The sequence below is a fragment of the Podarcis melisellensis genome (genome assembly GCF_964234715.1).
Source record: "Podarcis melisellensis genome assembly, chromosome: 2".
Lineage (NCBI taxonomy): Eukaryota > Metazoa > Chordata > Lepidosauria > Squamata > Lacertidae > Podarcis > Podarcis melisellensis.
Window position 1 is genome coordinate 121,448,903 of NC_138529.1, and position 18,798 is coordinate 121,467,700.

General features: G+C 45.0%; 2 protein-coding genes across 7 annotated transcripts in view; both read right to left on the minus strand.

Annotated features, from left to right (window-relative positions):
- Positions 1 to 15,727, minus strand: part of LOC309364725 (uncharacterized protein) — a 30,034-nt gene extending 14,307 nt beyond the window's left edge. Inside the window, exons 1-4 of one of the 6 annotated variants that reach the window (XR_014165872.1) lie at positions 8,586 to 8,669; positions 7,431 to 7,607; positions 7,175 to 7,301; positions 1,946 to 3,457 (exon numbers count right to left, since the gene is read on the minus strand). Coding sequence is in view for 3 of the 6 variants with exons in the window: in XM_081902529.1 (XP_081758655.1) it covers positions 2,028 to 3,457; positions 7,175 to 7,301; positions 7,431 to 7,508 (1,635 nt within the window). In the remaining 3 variants the exon portion in view is untranslated. Of the gene's footprint in view, positions 1 to 1,466; positions 3,458 to 7,174; positions 7,302 to 7,430; positions 7,608 to 8,585; positions 8,670 to 15,660 lie in introns of those variants that run through there. The other 5 variants (XM_081902529.1, XM_081902531.1, XM_081902530.1 and 2 more) reach the window with 5 other exon arrangements.
- Positions 9,443 to 18,798, minus strand: part of LOC309364552 (uncharacterized protein) — a 419,096-nt gene continuing 409,740 nt past the window's right edge. Inside the window, exons 3-5 of the mRNA XM_081902120.1 lie at positions 13,235 to 13,361; positions 12,335 to 12,418; positions 9,443 to 11,731 (exon numbers count right to left, since the gene is read on the minus strand). Of these exons, the coding sequence (XP_081758246.1) occupies positions 10,026 to 11,731; positions 12,335 to 12,418; positions 13,235 to 13,361 (1,917 nt within the window). The 3' untranslated portion in view covers positions 9,443 to 10,025. The remainder of the gene's footprint in view (positions 11,732 to 12,334; positions 12,419 to 13,234; positions 13,362 to 18,798) is intronic.

Consider the following 18,798-nt stretch of genomic DNA (forward strand, 5'->3'; position numbering starts at 1 on the left):
TGTCATGGCAACCATGAAGTCCTGAACCAGCCCAGAGCCAGTTGCCTTGGCATGGATGTTGAAGTCTCCAAGAACCAGCAATCTGGAAGTCTTCAACACCGCCTCTGAAACCAACTCTGGGCAGACTGCTGGGCAGTGAGATGAGCGATAAACCAGCAGAATCCCCAATTGCCCAGTGCCAGGAACACACACTCTAGATTCCCCCTCAACTGGACAGAGAGCCTGGAGATAGAGAATCTCTATAGACCACAGCAACTCCTCCTCCCCCAACCCTTGATTCTGGCCTGATGCCGCACTAGGTACTCAGGTGGGCACAGCTGGTTGAGACCAACTCCACCCTGTTCACCCACCCAGGTTTTAGTAATACATGCCAGATCAGACTCCTAGTCCAAAATCAGATCCGTGGATGAGGGAAATTTTATTCTGGGTTGATCTGGCATTCAGCAGCAGCAGTCGCAGACCCAAGGGTTGGCTGATATGACAACCACAGTTCCCCAAGATGGAGGAGGGGCTGGCACACAGCAGAGTCATTAAGTGCCTGAGCCTCCCGCCCCTTACCTGGGCTGCGCTTCCTCTCACGCTATACCTCCCCCTACCCAGAACCACTGTAATTGGTCTCCCAGGCTCTCCCCAACTCCTCTCCTCCCAAGCCCCTCCCACTGAATACCCTTGCAGCCCAGTTAAAAGCAGTTAAAACACTAAAACAGAATTTTTAAAAGTATAAAAAGTATTTTAGAAACAATTTAGAGGAGGAGGCCTCTCTGTTGAGCAGCAGCCAGTCCTTGTGAAGCCCGTCAGGCCCCACCCTAGGCCAGGTGGAGACATAGCTGTCAACTTTCCCCCTTTTTTAAAGGGAAATTCCCTTATTCCAAATAGGATTCCTCACAAGAAAAGGGAAAAGTTGACAGCTATGGGTGGAGAGAGGCAGAGCAGGGCCCTCAGGCTCCCGGCAGGCAGTCCTTCTCCTCTAGTTATAATAACACAAGTGCTGAATTCGGATGGATAAATTGTTTAAGAGATTTTGAAGGTCAGATTAAAAAACTTTGCCCCAGAAGACCTGGACCACGCTACACTCCCACCAAACGTGAAAAGAGGAATCCGAGACTTTCTGCATGCAAAACAATTGCTCTCCCACTGAGCTGCGCCCCACACCCCCCATAACAAAGCCTAACTTTCTCCATCAGCTCCCTCTTTTTACAAAAGGTACACTGGACCACCATTTAGGGAGGAAATGACTCTCCTGAAACCACTGGCAATGCCCACATTTCCCTGTGCCACCTTCCCACCCCATATTGGTTGTTCCCCTCAGAACCTCTTTATTCCAGCTGCAAACAGGGATTTTATCCACTCTGCCCTTTAATGGAGCCATGAATGAGAAAGCATCATAAATGGAATGAATTTATAAAATACAAACAACGTAGGACGGGTTAAAATTACACTGTGCACATAAGACGATGGTTTCAGTCTTTCTGTGTTTTCATTGTTCCTTTATTGCAATTATAAAAATGGGATTTATGCTGTTGTTCTTATAACAGGGAGTTGGACTAGACCCTTGGAGTCCCTTTCAACTCTACAGTTCTAGGATTCCAGAGCCAATCCTGCTTCCTAAACACCACGGTTGTGTTCTACTTTTCACAACTCTCCATTTTTAACTATGTCTGCCAAAGATCAAATATCAATGGATTCTCAGCACATGTTCACTCACAATCAGCACTCCAGTGTCTCATTCTGCACATCCCTAACAGTACATTGTATCTTTAATTATACTTATGATTATGAGACATTACATTCACTGTCTTAATACATATATGCACAAAATTCCATACAAACACCAGAACATCAACTATACTCCATACATTTACAATTGATTTTTCCCTATATCAGTTTGTTGAAATGAGGGACAAAGTGTCCAAGATCTGTTGGAAAAACTTGGCACACTCCATACATCTAAATGGGTTCTCCCCTGTGAGAGTTCATAGGTGTTTATTAATAACTCAGTTATAACTGAAGCACTTCCCACACTCCATTCATTTAAATGGTTTCTCATCCGTGTGAGTTTGTTGATGTATTGTACTAAAGCTCTTTCCAGACTCCTTACATTTAAATGGTTTTTCCCCTGTATGAGTTCGTTGATGTATTGTAAGTTTTCCATTTTCACTAAAGCTCTTTCCACACTCCAAACATTTAAAGGGTTTCTCCCCTGTGTGAGTTTGTAGATGTCTTGTAAGACCTCCACTATGACTGAAGCATTTCCCACAATCCATACATTTAAATGGTTTCTCCCCTGTGTGAGTTCGTTTATGTCTAGTAAGGTGTGAACACTGTCTGAAGTTCTTTCCACACTCCATACACTTAAATGGTTTCTCCCCTGTGTGAATTTGTTGATGCTTTGCAAGAGATCCACTATGACTGAAGCACTTTCCACAATCCATACATTTAAATGGTTTCTCCCCTGTGTGAGATCGTTGATGTATAGTAAGGTGTGAACACTGACTGAAGCACTTCCCACACTCCAAACATGTAAATGGTTTCTCCCCGGTGTGAGTTTGCTGGTGCACAGTGAGTCTTGAACTACAAATGAAGCTCGTTCCACACTCCAAACATTTATAGGGTTTCTCCCCTGTATGAGTTCGTTGGTGCAGGGTAAGCTGTGAACACCGACTGAAGCTCAGCCCACACTCCATACATTTAAATGGTTTCTCCCCTGTATGAGTTCGTTGATGTAGAGTAAGTTGTGAACACGAACTGAAGCTCTGCCCACACTCCATACATTTAAATGGTTTCTCCCCCGTATGAGTTCGTTGATGGAGAGTTAGGTGTGAACACTGACTGAAGCACTTCCCACACTCCATACATCTAAATGGTTTCTCCCCTGTATGGGTTCGTTGGTGTAGAGTAAGGCGTCCATTGTGACTGAAGCTCTGACCACACTCCATACATTTAAACGGTTTCTCCCCTGTGTGAATTCGTAGATGTGCTGTAAGAGTTCTATTCCGACTGAAGCTCTGACCACACTCCATACATTTAAAGGGTTTCTCCCCTGTGTGAATTTGTAGATGTGTTGTAAGAGTTCCATTCTGACTGAAGCTCTGCCCACACTCCGTACATCTAAAGGGTTTCTCACCAGTGTGAGTTCGTTGATGTATAATAAGTTTTCCATTTTCACGGAAGCTCTTTCCACACTCCATACATTTAAATGGTTTCTCACCCGTGTGAGTTCGTTGATGTACAGTAAGATTACCGCTTTCACTGAAGCACTTTCCACACTCCATACATCTAAATGGTTTCTCCCCTGTGTGAATTCGTTGATGTGCAGTAAGATTTCCATTTTTACTGAAGCTCTTTCCACACTCCATACATTTAAAGGGTTTCTCCTCTGTGTTCTGTAGATGTGTGCTAAGGTGTTCACTCACACTGACGTACTTTACAGATGGCCCCTCATAATTCTGATTGCCTTCTTCATCACCCGGTTTTAAGTGGGGAATAAGAAAATATTGTTAGGATTTCAAGGAACAGAACAAGAGAACACACAGCAAGACCCATCAGCACCTTCTCTTATTTCAACACCTCCAACAGTCTCCCCTCTCCTATATACCACATTTTAAGGAAAGGAAATAATCCCAGAAAATAGTCCCTTAGTGGAGGAGACACATGTTGCAAGTTGACACAGCAGAGTATTAGTAACCAAAATATTTGTTGAAGAGTTTATAACCAGTGATAGACTAAAAAGATCAATGTGTTAATGCATATAAACATGGTTTTTACACCTAACAATTTTTTTTAAAGATGACCAAGGAAGAATTATCAGGGTACAGGCAATTGTTGAAGGAGAGAAAATGGTCTCGGTGAGTCTTTGCGCCAAATGAGAAAAAATGGAGATACAAACACTCACTAGAAAGACAACTGATATTTTATTACAATGGTAAGAATTCTTCTGGGAAAATAATTCAATATGCATAACTAAGATTTAAGACCCAAAAAAGTGCAAATTCTACTGAGGACTATTTCTGATCACAACTCAATTCTATTTGTTATGCGAACAGGATGAACTGGTAAAAACAGCTATGATTCACTGGGCAAGAGATACAGGCCATAATATAGAGATGAGTGCTTGGGAGAAATGTGGAAGAGATTTAAGATTTACAGCATGTTGCACACTGAAGAATTTTATGAAAATGATGTACAGGTGGTATCTGACACCGAGCAAATTAGCAAAGATGTACAAAACTGAATCAGGTATCTGCTAGAAATGAAAGGGAAAAGTAGGGTTTTTTTATCATATTCCCAAAAAAAGCTCAACAACTCTAACAATAAGTAGATCACTGCCACTTGTTTTTTATACCGTGAGTAGATCGCAGTCTCTTAGAAGCTGGATGTCCCTGGAATATGGGACATATATAAAAATTTATTGGGAGCTAAAACACCACTTTGACTTTCACCTTTGGAAGCCATAGCAGTGAAAATAAAACTATGGCGGAAAGTTGGGTGACTTATTTATTAAGAGTGGAGGGTGGAGAATTTAAATTAAAAGGGTTGAAGGATGTACCAGGAATGTTGACAACATGGTTACAATATCATCATTTGAATGAAATATTTAAAAAGGATATGAAGTGGGGGTTCGGAGAACAACTATCACAATTATGGAATATGGATATAAAATTTACATGGTTTTCCCTGTAGTGATGTATGGAAGTGAGAGCTGGACCATGAAGAAGGCTGATCGCCGAAGAATTGATGCTTCTGAATTATGGTGCTGGAGGAGACTCTTGAGAGTCCCATGGACTGCAAGAAGATCAAACCTCTCCATTCTGAAGGAAATCAGCCCTGAGTGCTCACTGGAAGGACAGATTGTGAAGCTGAGGCTCCAGTACTTTGGCCACCTCATGAGAAGAGAAGACTCCCTGGAAAAGACCCTGATGTTGGGAAGGATGGAGGGCACAAGGAGAAGGGGACGGCAGAGGACGAGATGGTTGGACAGTGTTCTCAAAGCTACAAACATGAGTCTGACCAAACTGCGGGAGGCAGTGGAAGACAGGAGTGCCTGGCGTGCTCTGGTCCAGGGGATCATGAACCGTTGGACACGACTAAATGACTAAACAACAACAAATATGCTTTACATATGTCTCTGTCTGCCACTTCTGTTGCGTGTTATTCACTCTGCTGATTGAGGCGTGCTCAAGCTTCTGAAGGCTTCTGAGAAGCTGTGTGCCGCTGTTTTGATGCTGTTCCGAGGACCGGAGTTTCGCCCAGCTGCCGGCCAGTGGGCTGGAGCCAGCTGGGGGCCTGCGAATTGCCCCCGTTCCCTTGGACACATCCCAACAGTAACAACCCAAGCAGGCTGGTCAATTTAAACTCTGTCCTTGGAAGACTGATGGAAGCATTGTTAATGATATTAATATTTTTTTATTTATACCCCACCCTCCCTAGTTCAAAAACCGGGCTCAGGGCAGCTAACAACAAATATAAAACATTTAATTGTAAAAGCAGCATAAAAGACAATCTAAAGACATGAATGACAATGAAATTCAAAGTTCAGAAATCAATTTAGGGGAAATCCATCTAATAAATATTAGATAATCAACAGGGCTAGCTGGCTGAATTAGTCCTACTTGGGCCAGCGAGGAGGCCAGGGGAGAATTAGCTGTGGGGTCTCAGAGCGGGTAATCTTCATAAAAGGGGAGGGAGAGGTAACAACAGGGAAATAAAAGATCAGGCTGAACTCAAATTAAAAGCCAAGCGGAATAGCTCTGTCTTACAGGCCCGACGGAAGGAGGTTATAGCAAACCTGCATTCTAAGCCTTACTGAAGCAAAGCCAAATCTATGGTACAACTGCATTTGGAATACTGTGTACGTTTTGGTTGCCCCCCCCCCCGCAATGGATATTATAGAGTTGGAAGAGGTTCAGAAACGTGTGATCAAAATGATGAATAACATGGACCAACCCTGCTTATACCGTACTGAAGCTAGTTAAATCAGATTTGTTTCAGCAAGGAGTGTAAACAAGAGACTTTCCTTTTTTGGAGGCTCTGGAAAGTGCAGTAGCTCCTGCCTCTAGAATAAATAGCTTTTCTTTCCTTTTTTTTTGCACTGAAAGACTCGGTATATGCTTTAAGAAATATTTAATGAGAGATAAGGAAAAGGAACTTGGGAGTTGTGGCTTCAATACAAAAAGCATATTGTCTTGAGAAAGGAAGAGGTGGGTCAGGTAATGGTGGCATTTCAAGATTTGCAGCTGTTGAGATGAAAACAGAGCTCCATGGACTGATGATGTGATACTAAATTAGAAGTGCAGCAATAATCATAGAGGAATGCAGGATTCCTCCCGCCGCCCCCTTCTGCTTGAAGCTAGCCAAATCAGATTTCTTTCAGCCAGATGTGAAACAAATGGGTTGTCTTGGGGTTTTATTTTGATTATGTATTTTGTATTTTGTGTTTTGATATTATGATTTTATCCTGTGAACCTCTGGGAGCCCTGAGGGTGTAGGGCGGAATACAAATTCAATAACAACAACAACAACAACAACAACACAGTGGTACCTTGGGTTACAAATTAATTCATTCCGGAGGTCTGTTCTTAGCCCGAAACCGTTCTTAACCCGAGGCATGCTTTCGCTAATGGGGCCTCCCGCTGCCACCGGGCCACTGGCGCACGTTCTCATCCTGGGGCAAAGTTTGTAACCTGAGGTACTACTTCCAGGTTAGCGGAGTTTGTAACCCGAAATGTTTGTAACCTGAAGTACCACTGTAGTAGTAGTAGTAGTAGTAATAATAATAAAGCACAAATAAAAGATCAGCCTTCTCCACACAGCACATAGTTAAATTAGGGAACTCGATCCCACAGGGAGCAATGATGGCCCAAATACATGGAGAAGTCTATTGCTGGCCACTCGTTGTGATGGCTCTGCAATGCCTCCACCCTCAGAAGCACTAATGTTCCTAAATACTGGAAACTACAGGAGGCAAGAGTGCTCTTGTGTTCGAATCCTGCTTTCTGGTTTCCCACAGGCATCTGGTTTTGCCAATGGGAGAACAGGATGCTGGACTAGATGGGCAACTGGGCTGATACAGCAGGCTATTCCTATGTTGCTCCTTCACGGCATGAATAAATGGCTCAAACAGTAGTTTCACACCTTCAATGTCTAACAGCCAGGAGGAATAAAAATCTGCCCTTACCTAAAGAGGCCACCATCTCATAATTCTCCTCCATGACTTCCTTGTGCAGAGCTCTTTGGCCTGGATCCAGCAGAGCCCACTCCTCCTCCGTGAAGAACACAGCCACCTCCTCAAAGGTCAAGAGGGCCTGGAAGAAGAAGAGGAAGAAAACAGAGGTTCTCTTAGATCCCCATCATCCCCACTCAACACAGAGGGAGGCTGGGTGGTCCCATCTGTGCCTCTTCCCTCCTCCCTGCTCCCGTTGCTCTTTCCCTACCTGAGGAAGCTGCCTGGCTCCTCTTTCCACTCCACCTCTGAGAAGAGACAGTGCAAACGATGGTGCCTCTGAGGCCATTGCGCTGCCTTTGGAAGAGACGGAGGACAAGGAGGCGGAAACTGGGCCACTTCCAGGACTCAGCTGTTGCCATGAAGCAATTCAAAGCAAGGAGCAGCTCTTTCAGGAGAACAAGGCATAAATTATTATTATTATTATTAACTGAATTTATATACCACCCTATACCCAGAGGAGGGCTTTAGAAGACCTATAGTGTTATAAGGCCCTTGTGCCAAAGCAATATCAACAGGCCAGACTAGGATTTCTGAATGGGGAGCTGGGGGGGCGTCCCCCTTCCCAAGAAGCAAATTCTTGTTTCCTTTTGCTTGCTTCTCACATCAGCCCGTTCTTAATAAGGAGGCTCCAGAGGCTGATTTTCCTCGACAGTGTCCATCTCTCACCCCCCACCCAACTCAAAATCTCCCCCAATCCAGAGGTGACTCTGTTCTCCAGCTGCTTCCACTTCCTCCCCCCTGCTTGCCCCCCCATCTCCGCCCCACTGAGGCAGGGGCTTCAGCAGCAGATTTAGGAGGGGGCAGATCAGGGTCCTGGAGGAGCTCACCCCTCTCCTGAAGCAGGAGACAGAGCCTGGGGGGAGCGATGGGGGGGGCAGGAGTGAGAGGGGAGATGGAGGGTGTTAAACAGAGAGGAGCATCACTAGGTGGAATGGGGCTGCCCCCCCCCCTTTGAACGGAGAAGGACTGACCTCTGAGTCAACATGCACAGGGTGGGGCTGCAAATCCCTTTGTAATTAAGTTCCACTGGGGGGGCACACTTTTGTGGTTCGTCTCAAGTGCCTTTGCCCCCCTCCCACCATGGGAGGCTGGCTTGATCTCTGCGCTTCAGAAAGGATCTTGCAATGCAAACCCCGTTGTGGGGGGAGGACCCCACTTTGCAACAGGATGGCCTGCATCCCGCCGCCCCCCCCCCTGATTTCCAGAGGGAAAGTGGGGAGCCCTTTCCTCCTCTCCCCTCACCCCCCCCCACTCTCCTTTCCCAGCTGCTCTGTTTATAGGTTCAGGGGGAGGAAATGCAAATTCTTCTGCCGACCCCCAACCCCAAGTCGCGGCCCCCACCGCCCCCCAAAATACGCGGCACCTCTTCATCCTCCTCTGCGGGCCTCTTTCTCTTCCGGGGTTGTGCATGGAGACCCCTCCCCTCCATCTTTGCTTCTCCCCCCCCAAAAAAAACCCCACTTCCTGCCTCTCTAGGAAAAGGAGCTCATTGGCCCAGAGGGCGGGATGAGTGGCAGGAGATCCGCCTCCCGCTCCCTTCAAAGAGAAATTCGCTTCCCAGCCAGCAATATCTACTGTACAGTATATTCCCATTTACAGTATTTAGTGAGGAATCAGTGCCTTCAGTTCCTGCGAGCGGTAGCGAAAGGCAGCCCCCCCATTTCTGAAAAGCCTCCCCCTGGAAAGGGGTTTAGAGCAGTGACTTATGACAACTCTAAAAGCTGATCCAAGTGTCATTGCAACGGGTACCTTTTCTAAAAACGCAGGAGCTGACGGATAAATTTAGGCTTTGTTATGGGGGCGGGTGCAGCTCAGTGGTCGAGCAGTTGCTTTGCATGCATAAGGTCTCGGATTCCTATTTTCACATCTGGTGGGAGTGTACCTGGTCCACGTCTTCTAGGGGAAAGATTTTTTTATCTGACCTCCAAAATCACTGAACAATCTATCCGTCCTATTTCCAGGGAAGACCAGTTTTCCTAGAGTGGCAGAGAAGATCTGTATTGCCATTTATTTGGTGAGACAGTCACAGGTTCAATCCCCGGCAGCGAAAGAGGAAACGAACACCTTATTTCTGAAAAGGGCCACTGAAACCCTTCCCACACTCCAAACATTTATATGGTTTCTCCTGTGTGAGTCCGTTGATGTACAGTTGTCACGAAAACAGAGTCAAGTCCCTTTTCACCTTTATCATAGTGTTTTCAAGAAAGACAAAATATACAATTCTCTTCAGATTACCAATCTTTATTGATTAACAAGTAATAAGCAATAAGGACTCATTCATTCATCAATCAATCAATCATAATTTTAGTTTTCAGGTTGTCCTACTTCACCCAGACATGCTGTAATCCTGCTTATGCCATATTTTCGCCCAATTATTTTTGTCCATCCTGATTTCGCCAGGTCCACTGGCTAACTCAATAATTCTTCATCTTCCATTTAATCATTTCTTTATCTTCTGTCTTCAGAGTCATAGTGCCATCTGATCCCACTCACTTCAGACACGTCTCCATTCATATCTTCCATTCATACCATTAAGCATACTAAATATATCATCAGTTATACCATGAGATCACTTGTGGTCCTCACAGACTATCCCTGATTGACTATTCCTATGATTTAATAAAGACATTTCACTAAACCACATATATTATTTAAGAAATTAACTATATATCTGAACATTAGTATTAATATTGTGTCATTAATTACATATAAATGTTACATCAATGCTGTTGTTTGATACCCTGGGAAACTCAAAACCAACTATTTTGAAAGAACACCATTAATACTAACATAGAAACTTTATTCATACAGAGTTTATGGGAAACGCCTTTTCAGCCTCACACAGTAAGTTTTCCCCTTGACTGAAACCCTCCCCACACTCCAAAGATTTAAATGGTTTCTCCCCTGTGTGAGTTTGTTGGTGTCTTGTAAGAACTCTATTCCAACTGAATCTCTTCCCACATTCCAAACATTTATATGGTTTCTCACCTGTGTGAGTTCGTAGATGTATTGTAAGGCCTCCATTCTGACTGAAGCTCTTCCCACATTCCAAACATTTAAATGGTTTCTCACCTGTGTGAGTTCGTAGATGTGTTGTAAGAGCTCCATTCTGACTGAAGCTCTTCCCACATTCCAAGCATTTAAATGGTTTCTCGCCTGTGTGAGTTCGTAGATGTATAGTAAGGTTTCCATTCTGACTGAAACCCCTTCCGCATTCCATACATTTAAATGGTTTCTCACCTTTGTGAGTTTGTAGATGTGTTGCAAGAGCTCCAGTCTGACAGAAGCTCTTCCCACATTCCAAACATTTAAATGGTTTCTCGCCTGTGTGAGTTCGTTGATGTTTTGTAAGAGCTCCTCTATCAATGAAACCCTTCCCACACTCTATACATTTAAATGGTTTCTCGCCTGTGTGAGTTCGTTGATGTTTTGTAAGAGCTCCTCTCTCAATGAAACCCTTCCCACACTCCATACATTTAAATGGTTTCTCCCCGGTGTGACTTTGTCGGTGCACAATGAGTCTCCTCCCTTCACTGAAACCCTTCCCACACTCCAAACATTTATATGGTTTCTCCCCTGTGTGAGTTCTTCGATGTATAGTAAGGTGTGAACACCGACCGAAACCCTTCCCACATTCCATACATTTAAATGGTTTCTCCCCTGTGTGAGTTCGTTGATGTTGGGTAAGGCTTCCATTTTCACTGAAGCTCATTCCGCACTCCATACAATGAAATGGTTTCTCACCGGTGTGATTCCGTTGATGTACAGTAAGTTTTCTCCTTTGACTGAAAACCTTCCCACACTCCATACATTGAAATGGTTTCTCCCCTGTGTGATTTCTTTGATGCCCATTAAGTGTTTCCCTATGACGGAAGCTCATTCCACACTCCACACATTTAAACGGTTTCTCCCCAGTATGAATTCGTTGATGTCTTGTAAGAGTTCCACTGTCAATGAAACTCTTCAAACACTCCATACATTGAAATGGTCTCTCCCCTGTGTGAGTCCGTTGATGTACGGTAAGTTTTCCCCTTTGACTGAAAACCTTCCCACACTCCATACATTTAAATGGTTTCTCCCCTGTGTGATTTATCTGATGCATATTAAAGGATTCCCTATGATAGAAGCTCATTCCACACTCCACACATTTATATGGTTTCTCCCCGGTGTGAATTCGTTGATGTACTCTAAGAGCTCCACTGCCAATGAAACCCTTACCACACTCCATACATTTAAATGGTTTCTCCTCTGTGTGAGTTCGTTGATGTCTTGTAAGTTTTCCCATATCCCTGAAGCTCTTCCTACAGTCCATACATTGAAATGGGTTCTCCCCTGTGTGAGTTCGTTGATGCCTTTTAAGAGCTCCACTCTCAATGAAACCCTTCCCACACTCCATAAATTTAAAGGGTTTCTCCCCTGCGTTAGTTTGTAGTTGTGTCCTAAGGTGTTCACTCACGCTGAAGTACTTTACAGATGTCCCCTCAAAATTCTGATTGCCTTCTCCATCACCTGGTTTAAAGGGGGGGGGGATACTGTTAAGTATTCAAGAAAAACAACAAGAGAACTTAAGATACAACAAGACCAATCAGCACTTTCTCTTATTTTAACACCTCCAGCCTTCCTCCCTCTCCTATGAACCAAATTTTTGGGAAAGGAAAGGAAATCTGAAAATAATCTCCAGAACCCTTAGTATTCAGTTCTACCTTCAACTCGCATGTAACACTGAGCACCAAGAGAAACCTTCTATGCTGAGGTGAGGCATCTATGGCCCTCCAGATGTGGTTGGACTCTAAGTACCATCAACCCAACTAAAGAAGTCCAATGACCAGGGCTGATGGGAGTTGTAGTGCAGCAACCTCTGGAGGGACACACTTTCTCCATCTTCCCCCTCCTGTGAAAATGCTATGCCTCTGTATTCAGTTTTCTCCTTCCTCCCTGATCTGTAATATCTCACTGATATATTCCAGGAAACTGTTCACATCACCTAAACCTGCACCAGGGTGCTGGAGAAGATGGGCCCTCGCTCTGATCCAAAAGGGATCTTTTTATATTCCTACACACTGAAAGGAGACATAGAAAGTTACAGTCTCACAGCAAAGTTGAAGTATGTACCTCTGAACTGGTCCAGGACAACATCCCTGTATTTTTCTGTTCCAAGCGAGGAGATGAGCTCAGACTTGAGTATCAGAGTCTCTGCTATGTGGAATAAGTAAAGCAGAAATGTTGTTTATGTCATATGTGGCTGTAAAAATATTCAAAAATATTAATCTTGTGAAACAAAGACAGCAAATTAAAAGCTGTCCCATTAAAAGCTAATAAATAACATGGACCAGGAAGGCTCATGCCTGTGACTCTCCTTGTAGATTCTATATAGGTTTTTTGGGGGGGAATTCATACCACAATATCAGTTTATGAACAGTTGTCTGCTGACAAAAGTACAGCATTGCTATAAACTACAATCTTCAACATCAACTTCGGTGGGCTGGTCATGTTGTTCGGATGTCTGATTATCATCTTCCAAAGCAATTACTCTATTCCCAATTTAAGAATGGAAAGAGAAATACCGAAGGACAATGAAAGAGGTTTGAAGATGCTCTCAAGCCAAATCTAAAGAAATGCAGTATAAGGACAGAAAATTGGGAACACTGGCCTGCAAGTGCTCCAGTTGGAAAATATCCTTTACCAAAGGTGTAATGGACTTTGAAGAAACACAAACTCCGGACGAAAGGGACAAACAAACTAAGAGGAAAGCATGTTTGGCAAATCCTCACTGTAATTAACTCCTGCCTGGAAACCTATGTCCCCACTGTGGAAGGATGTGTGGATCCAGAATTGGACTCTACAGTCACTTACGGACACACCATTAAGACCGTGTTCATGGATGACAATCTTACTCAGCTACGAGGGGTCACCAAAGTAGAAGACACGGCATGAATAAATGGCTCAAACAGCAGATTCACACCTCCAACGTCTAACAGCCAAGAGTTTGGGATTTGATAAATCTGCCCTTACCTAGAGAGGCCACCATCTCATAATTCTCCTCCATGACTTCCTTGTGCAGAGCTCTTTGGCCTGGATCCAGCAGAGCCCACTCCTCCTCCGTGAAAAACACAGCCACCTCCTCAAAGGTCAAGAGGGCCTGGAAGAAGAAGACAGAGCTTCTCTTAGATCCCCATCATCCCCACTCAACACAGAGGGAGGCTGGGTGGTCCTATCTGTGCCTCCTCCCTGCTCCCGTTGCTCTTTCCCTACCTGAGGAAGCAGCCTGGCTCCTCTTTCCACTCCATCTTTAAGAAGAGACCGTTCAGAGGGTGTATCAGAGACCATTGCGTTGCCAGTGGAAAAGACGGAGGAGGAGGAGGAGGAGGAATCATAAACCAGGCCACTTCTGGGAATCTCTCAGCTGTTGCCACGATGCACTTCAACACAGGGATAACAATGCAAAAATTAATTATTATTATTATTAGAATCTATATACCGCCCTATACCCTGAGGTCTCAGGGCAGTTTACAGAAAGGCAGGTTTATTTAGGGTGGGACACATTTACACAGGCAGCATTCATATTCACAATGAAATATAAATTACTAACGGATACCAAAGATAGGGGCGGCTTCTCCCTGCCAGATTTACGATTATATTATATTGTGAGGCTTATGCTGACTTAGAGAATGGATAATATTGGAAAAAGCAGATATATTAGACCTTGAAGGTCAGGAGAATAGGTTTGGTTGACATGCATATTTATGGTGTGTGTGTGTGTGTGTATACACACACACACACACCATTATATATATATATACACACACACACACACACATAGACTAAAGGAAGTAAACCAGGGACCAGATCTCCTGTGGGTCCCTTCCAGGAAGTACAAGGCAGGGAACTGGAAGGATGTAATCCTTTCTACAGGGACTTTATAATACTATAAGCTGCCTCATTCTTTAGGGAACCTTCAGCTTCGGATTGTAAAGCTCTAGGATCAAATCCCAAACTCTTAATGAAGCTTCGCAGAAAGCATTACGGTCAGTACCTCTGCAGACCTCGCTTTTCCTTTCCCCCGAACAGCCATCCAGGAAACCAGTTTCTGACCCTTTGATACATTTAGAATACTGTATAGAAAATAAGGGGAACTCCTAAAGCTGCAGTTGGAACATCTGGAGGGCACCAGGGTGCAGAAGCTCCCTCCAAGGCGAGCAGATGGAAATATTTAGAACACTCTATGCGCTAACATGGATTGTTGTAGGGATGATCGCGGAGTGGGGTCCGGAGGGAGCCCACTCCCCACCAGCAGGCAGCCACAGTCTGCCTGCACGCGTGACCTTGGGGTGTGGGACACCCCCCCCCCCAGACAAGCCACAGCTGTCTGAACATCGTTCCCTCTGTCTCACCTTTTTCGGTCTCAGTAGTCTGCAGTGTCCTGTCTATAACCTTTGTCTCTGAGACCTTTTGTCTCCTTCGTCATACACTGTGCATGGGGAAAATGACACGGTGTAAACCGGTGCCAAGATAACCTTGTACCACCCCACGATCTCGGGATCGGAAGATGTGTAAAGGTCACAGCCCAAAATGTATCTGCCTGGTTTGCGTATTTGCGTCAATAAAAGGAGGCTCCACATGTCCGTCACTTCAGATTGTAGTTTAGGAGACAGAAATACAAAGTTTAGTGGCTTATGGCCCACTAGTCCTTCCGCTTAGGAACATATGTTTGTGTGTGTGTCTTTTATCTTCCCTACACAGTGAGAAAGTACAGGATGAGGCATCCTCCCGGAGCATGGGGATGTTTCCCTCAAGTCCAGCTGGGGAGGGGGCATTTCTTTAATTCCTCCAATTTTTGCCTTGAAGCTTTTTAAAGGGCTCCTGAGACCTGGATCAGTTTCAAATCCTGCCACCCATGGGCCCATTTCCCTTGCCAAGCAGGAGGGAAACCATCAAGGTCCTTTTTGCCAAGCAGGAGTGAGAAGGGAGATGGAGGGTGTTAAGCAGAGAGGAGCATCACTAGGCAGAATGGGGCTGCTCCCCCCCCCCTTTGAACGGAGAAGGACTGATTTCTGAGTCAACAGGCCCAGGGTGGGGCTGCGAATCCCTTTGTAATTAAGTTGCACTGGGGGGGGGACCCTTTTGTGGTTCATCTCAAGTGTCTTCGCTCCCCCCAGTCCCCCCACCATGGAAGCCTGGATTGATCATTGCGCTTCAGAGAAGATCTTACAATGCAAACCCTGTTGGGGGGGGAGGACCCCACTTTGCAACAGGATGGCCTGCATCCAGCCCCCCCGCATTCCCACAGGGAAAGGACGGAGCCCCTCCCTGCTTTCCTTTCACCCCCCCCCCATCCTCCTGCCTCCTTTCCCAGCTGCCCTGTTTGTAGATTCAGGGAGAGGCAAAGCAAATCCTTCTCCCACCCCCCCTCCCAAAATAACCCCCCAAATATGCGGCACCTCTTTCTCCTCTTCTCCAAGTCCGCTTCTCTTCCGGGGTTGTGAATGGAGACCCCTCCCCCCTCCAACTTCGCCTCTACTCCCCCCCCAATAAAACCCACTTCCTGCCTCTCTAGGAAACGGAGCTCATTGGCCCAAAGGGAGGGGAGGGGCAGGAGATCCGCCTCTCCCCCTCCCTGCAAACAGAAATGTCCTCCCTGTTTTCCTAGAGTGGCAGAGAAGCTCTATATTGCCATTTATTTGGTGAGACAGTCGCGGGTTCAATCCCCGGCAGGCAGCGAAAGAGGAAACGCACACCTTACTTCTGAACCGCCCCCCGGGGAAAAGAGGGTGGAAGGGGTTCAGAGCAGCAACTGACAATAATATTAAAGGGTGCCCAGACCCCCGAGTGCCGCCAAGCGCCCTTGTTTTCCAGGGACACCTCTGGGTTTACAGAAGCCATCCTGGTTTCTGATTTAATCCTGGAAAGTCTTATTTTCCAGAGGACGTCCCTATATCCATCGGATAAATTGTGACCCCTGAACCAAAGAGATAAGTAACATCTGAAAGGCAGCCCTGTATAGCAAAGCTGTTTAATGTTTTATTATGTTTTTATATATGTTGGAAGATGATGATGATGATTAGGTGGCCATATTTCAAAAAGTGAAAATCAGGACCCAAAGCCAGTTCAGCGTTTTCTTTAGTTTTGCCCAAGGTTTTTGAACTTACCGTATTTTGCAAAATAATAATAATAGTAATGCAGTTTTTGAGCTATCTTTTAGCAAAATCAGCAAAAATGGCACTGCCGACATGGGACATTTTGCCGATTTTCACCCACACACAGCTTCCAACTACAGTATCCTAGGTATGTCTGAGAAATTCCAGACATATGGAAACCCTACTGTTCAATAGGACGTCTCTATTTGGAGAAATTCCGATGGGTATGGGGCGGTCTGGTGTCTTTACAATGCGTACTTTTCACAAAGTGGGGGCCAATGGACAAAGTTGGGCTTTGCTTTGAGCGGGCAAAGCTCAGTGGCAGAACAGTTGCTTCGCATGCAGAAGGCCTCAGGTGCAATGCTTTGCATGCAGAAGGAAGTCCCAGGTGCAGTCTTAATATCTTACTGACCATCTGTCAGGGATTATTAAGATGTCGTTCCTATTGGTGTTTTGCAACTTTGCCCTGTTGCAGGACCTTAGCCAGACGCAGAGTTCCAGAAAGCAATCAGTTGCAGGCAGGATGGACAAAGCAGGGACAAGACGCTGCTAATGGTAACTCGGTTACTTAGATGGGCTTATTATTTACAGCAGACTCTGTATCCAGGGCCCCATATCTCCAGACAGATAACTCCTCTCTGCTCAGTCATCCTTGGCTGTCGCCCAACTCTTAAATGACATAATAGGCATCACTGAAACCTGGTGGGATAAGTCCCACGATTGGAATGTAATAATGGAGGGATACAATCTATTTCAGAGAAACAGACCAGACAAGAAAGGAGGAGGAGTGGCGTTATATGTCAGGGATGTGTATACCTGTGAAGAGATCCAAGATTTAGAACCTCAAAGCCAAAGTGAGAGCATTTGGGTCAAAATTAAGAGAGAGAAGAATAACAGAGACCTCATTGTGGGAGTTTACTATAGATCCCCAAGCCAAACGGAGGACATAGATGATGCCTTCCTGGAACAGATGGCCAAGCATGCAAAAGGAAGGGAGATAGTAGTAATGGGGGACTTCAATTACCCGGATATTTGTTGGATGTCAAACAGATTCCTCACTGGCCTTGCAGACAACTTCATTGTCCAGAAAGTGGGAGAAGCAACAAGAGGAACAGCCATTTTAGATCTGGCCCTAACCAATGTTGATGACCTGGTTAGTGGGGTAGAAGTGGAAGGATCATTAGGTGCGAGTGATCATGCTCTTCTGAAGTTTACTATACAGCGGAAAGGAGCAGCCAAGTATACTAGGACTCAATTTCTTGACTTTAAGAAAGCCGACTTCATAAAACTTAGGGAAGTGCTGGGTGAGATCCCATGGACAGTATTACTAAAAGGAAAGGGAGTTCATGATGGCTGGGAGTTTGTTAAGAGGGAGATAGTAAAAGCACAACTTCAGGCAATACCAATGAGACGGAAACATGGAAGGTGCCTAAAGAAGCCAGGGTGGCTATCTAAAGAACTTTTAACTGAGTTAAGATTAAAAAAGGATGTGTACAAAAAATGGAAAAGGGGGGAAACCACCAAAGAGGAATTCAAACAAATAGCCAGCACATGTAGACACAAAGTCAGAAAAGCTAAAGCACAGAATGAACTCAGGCTTGCTAGAGAGGTTAAAAGCAACAAAAAAGGCTTTTATGGGTATGTTCGTAGCAAAAGGAAGAACAAAGAAACAGTGGGGTCACTCAGAGGAGAAGATGGTGAAATGCAAACAGGGGACACAGAAAGGGCTGAACTCCTCAATGCCTTCTTTGCCTCAGTCTTCTCCGATAAAGAAAACAATGCCCGACCTGAAGAATTTGGAGCAAATGATTCAGCAGAGGAAACACAGCCCAGAATAACTAAGGAGATAGTACAAGAATACTTGGCTAGTCTAGATGTATTCAAGTCTCCAGGGCCAGATGAACTGCATCCAAGAGTATTAAAAGAACTGGCAGATGTGATCTCAGAACCACTGGCAGTCATCTTTGAGAATTCCTGGAGAACAGGCGAAGTCCTGGCAGACTGGAGGAGGGCAAATGTTGTCCCTATTTTCAAAAAGGGGAAAAGAGAGGACCCAAATAATTACCGCCCAGTCAGTCTGACATTAATACCAAGGAAGATTCTGGAGCAGATCATTAAGCAAACAGTCTGTGAGCATCTAGAAAGGAATGCTGTGATCACCAATAGTCAGCATGGATTTCTGAAAAATAAGTCATGTCAGACTAACCTGATCTCGTTTTTTGACAGAATTACAAGCCTGATAGATGAAGGGAACGCAGTGGATGTAGCCTACCTTGATTTCAGCAAGGCATTCAACAAGGTGCCCCATGATATTATTGTAAAGAAGCTGGTAAAATGTGGTCTTGACTATGCTAGCACTCAGTGGATTTGTAACTGGCCGACTGACCGAACCCAAAGGGTTCCTCTTCATCCTGGAGAAGAGTGACTAGTGGGGTGCCACAG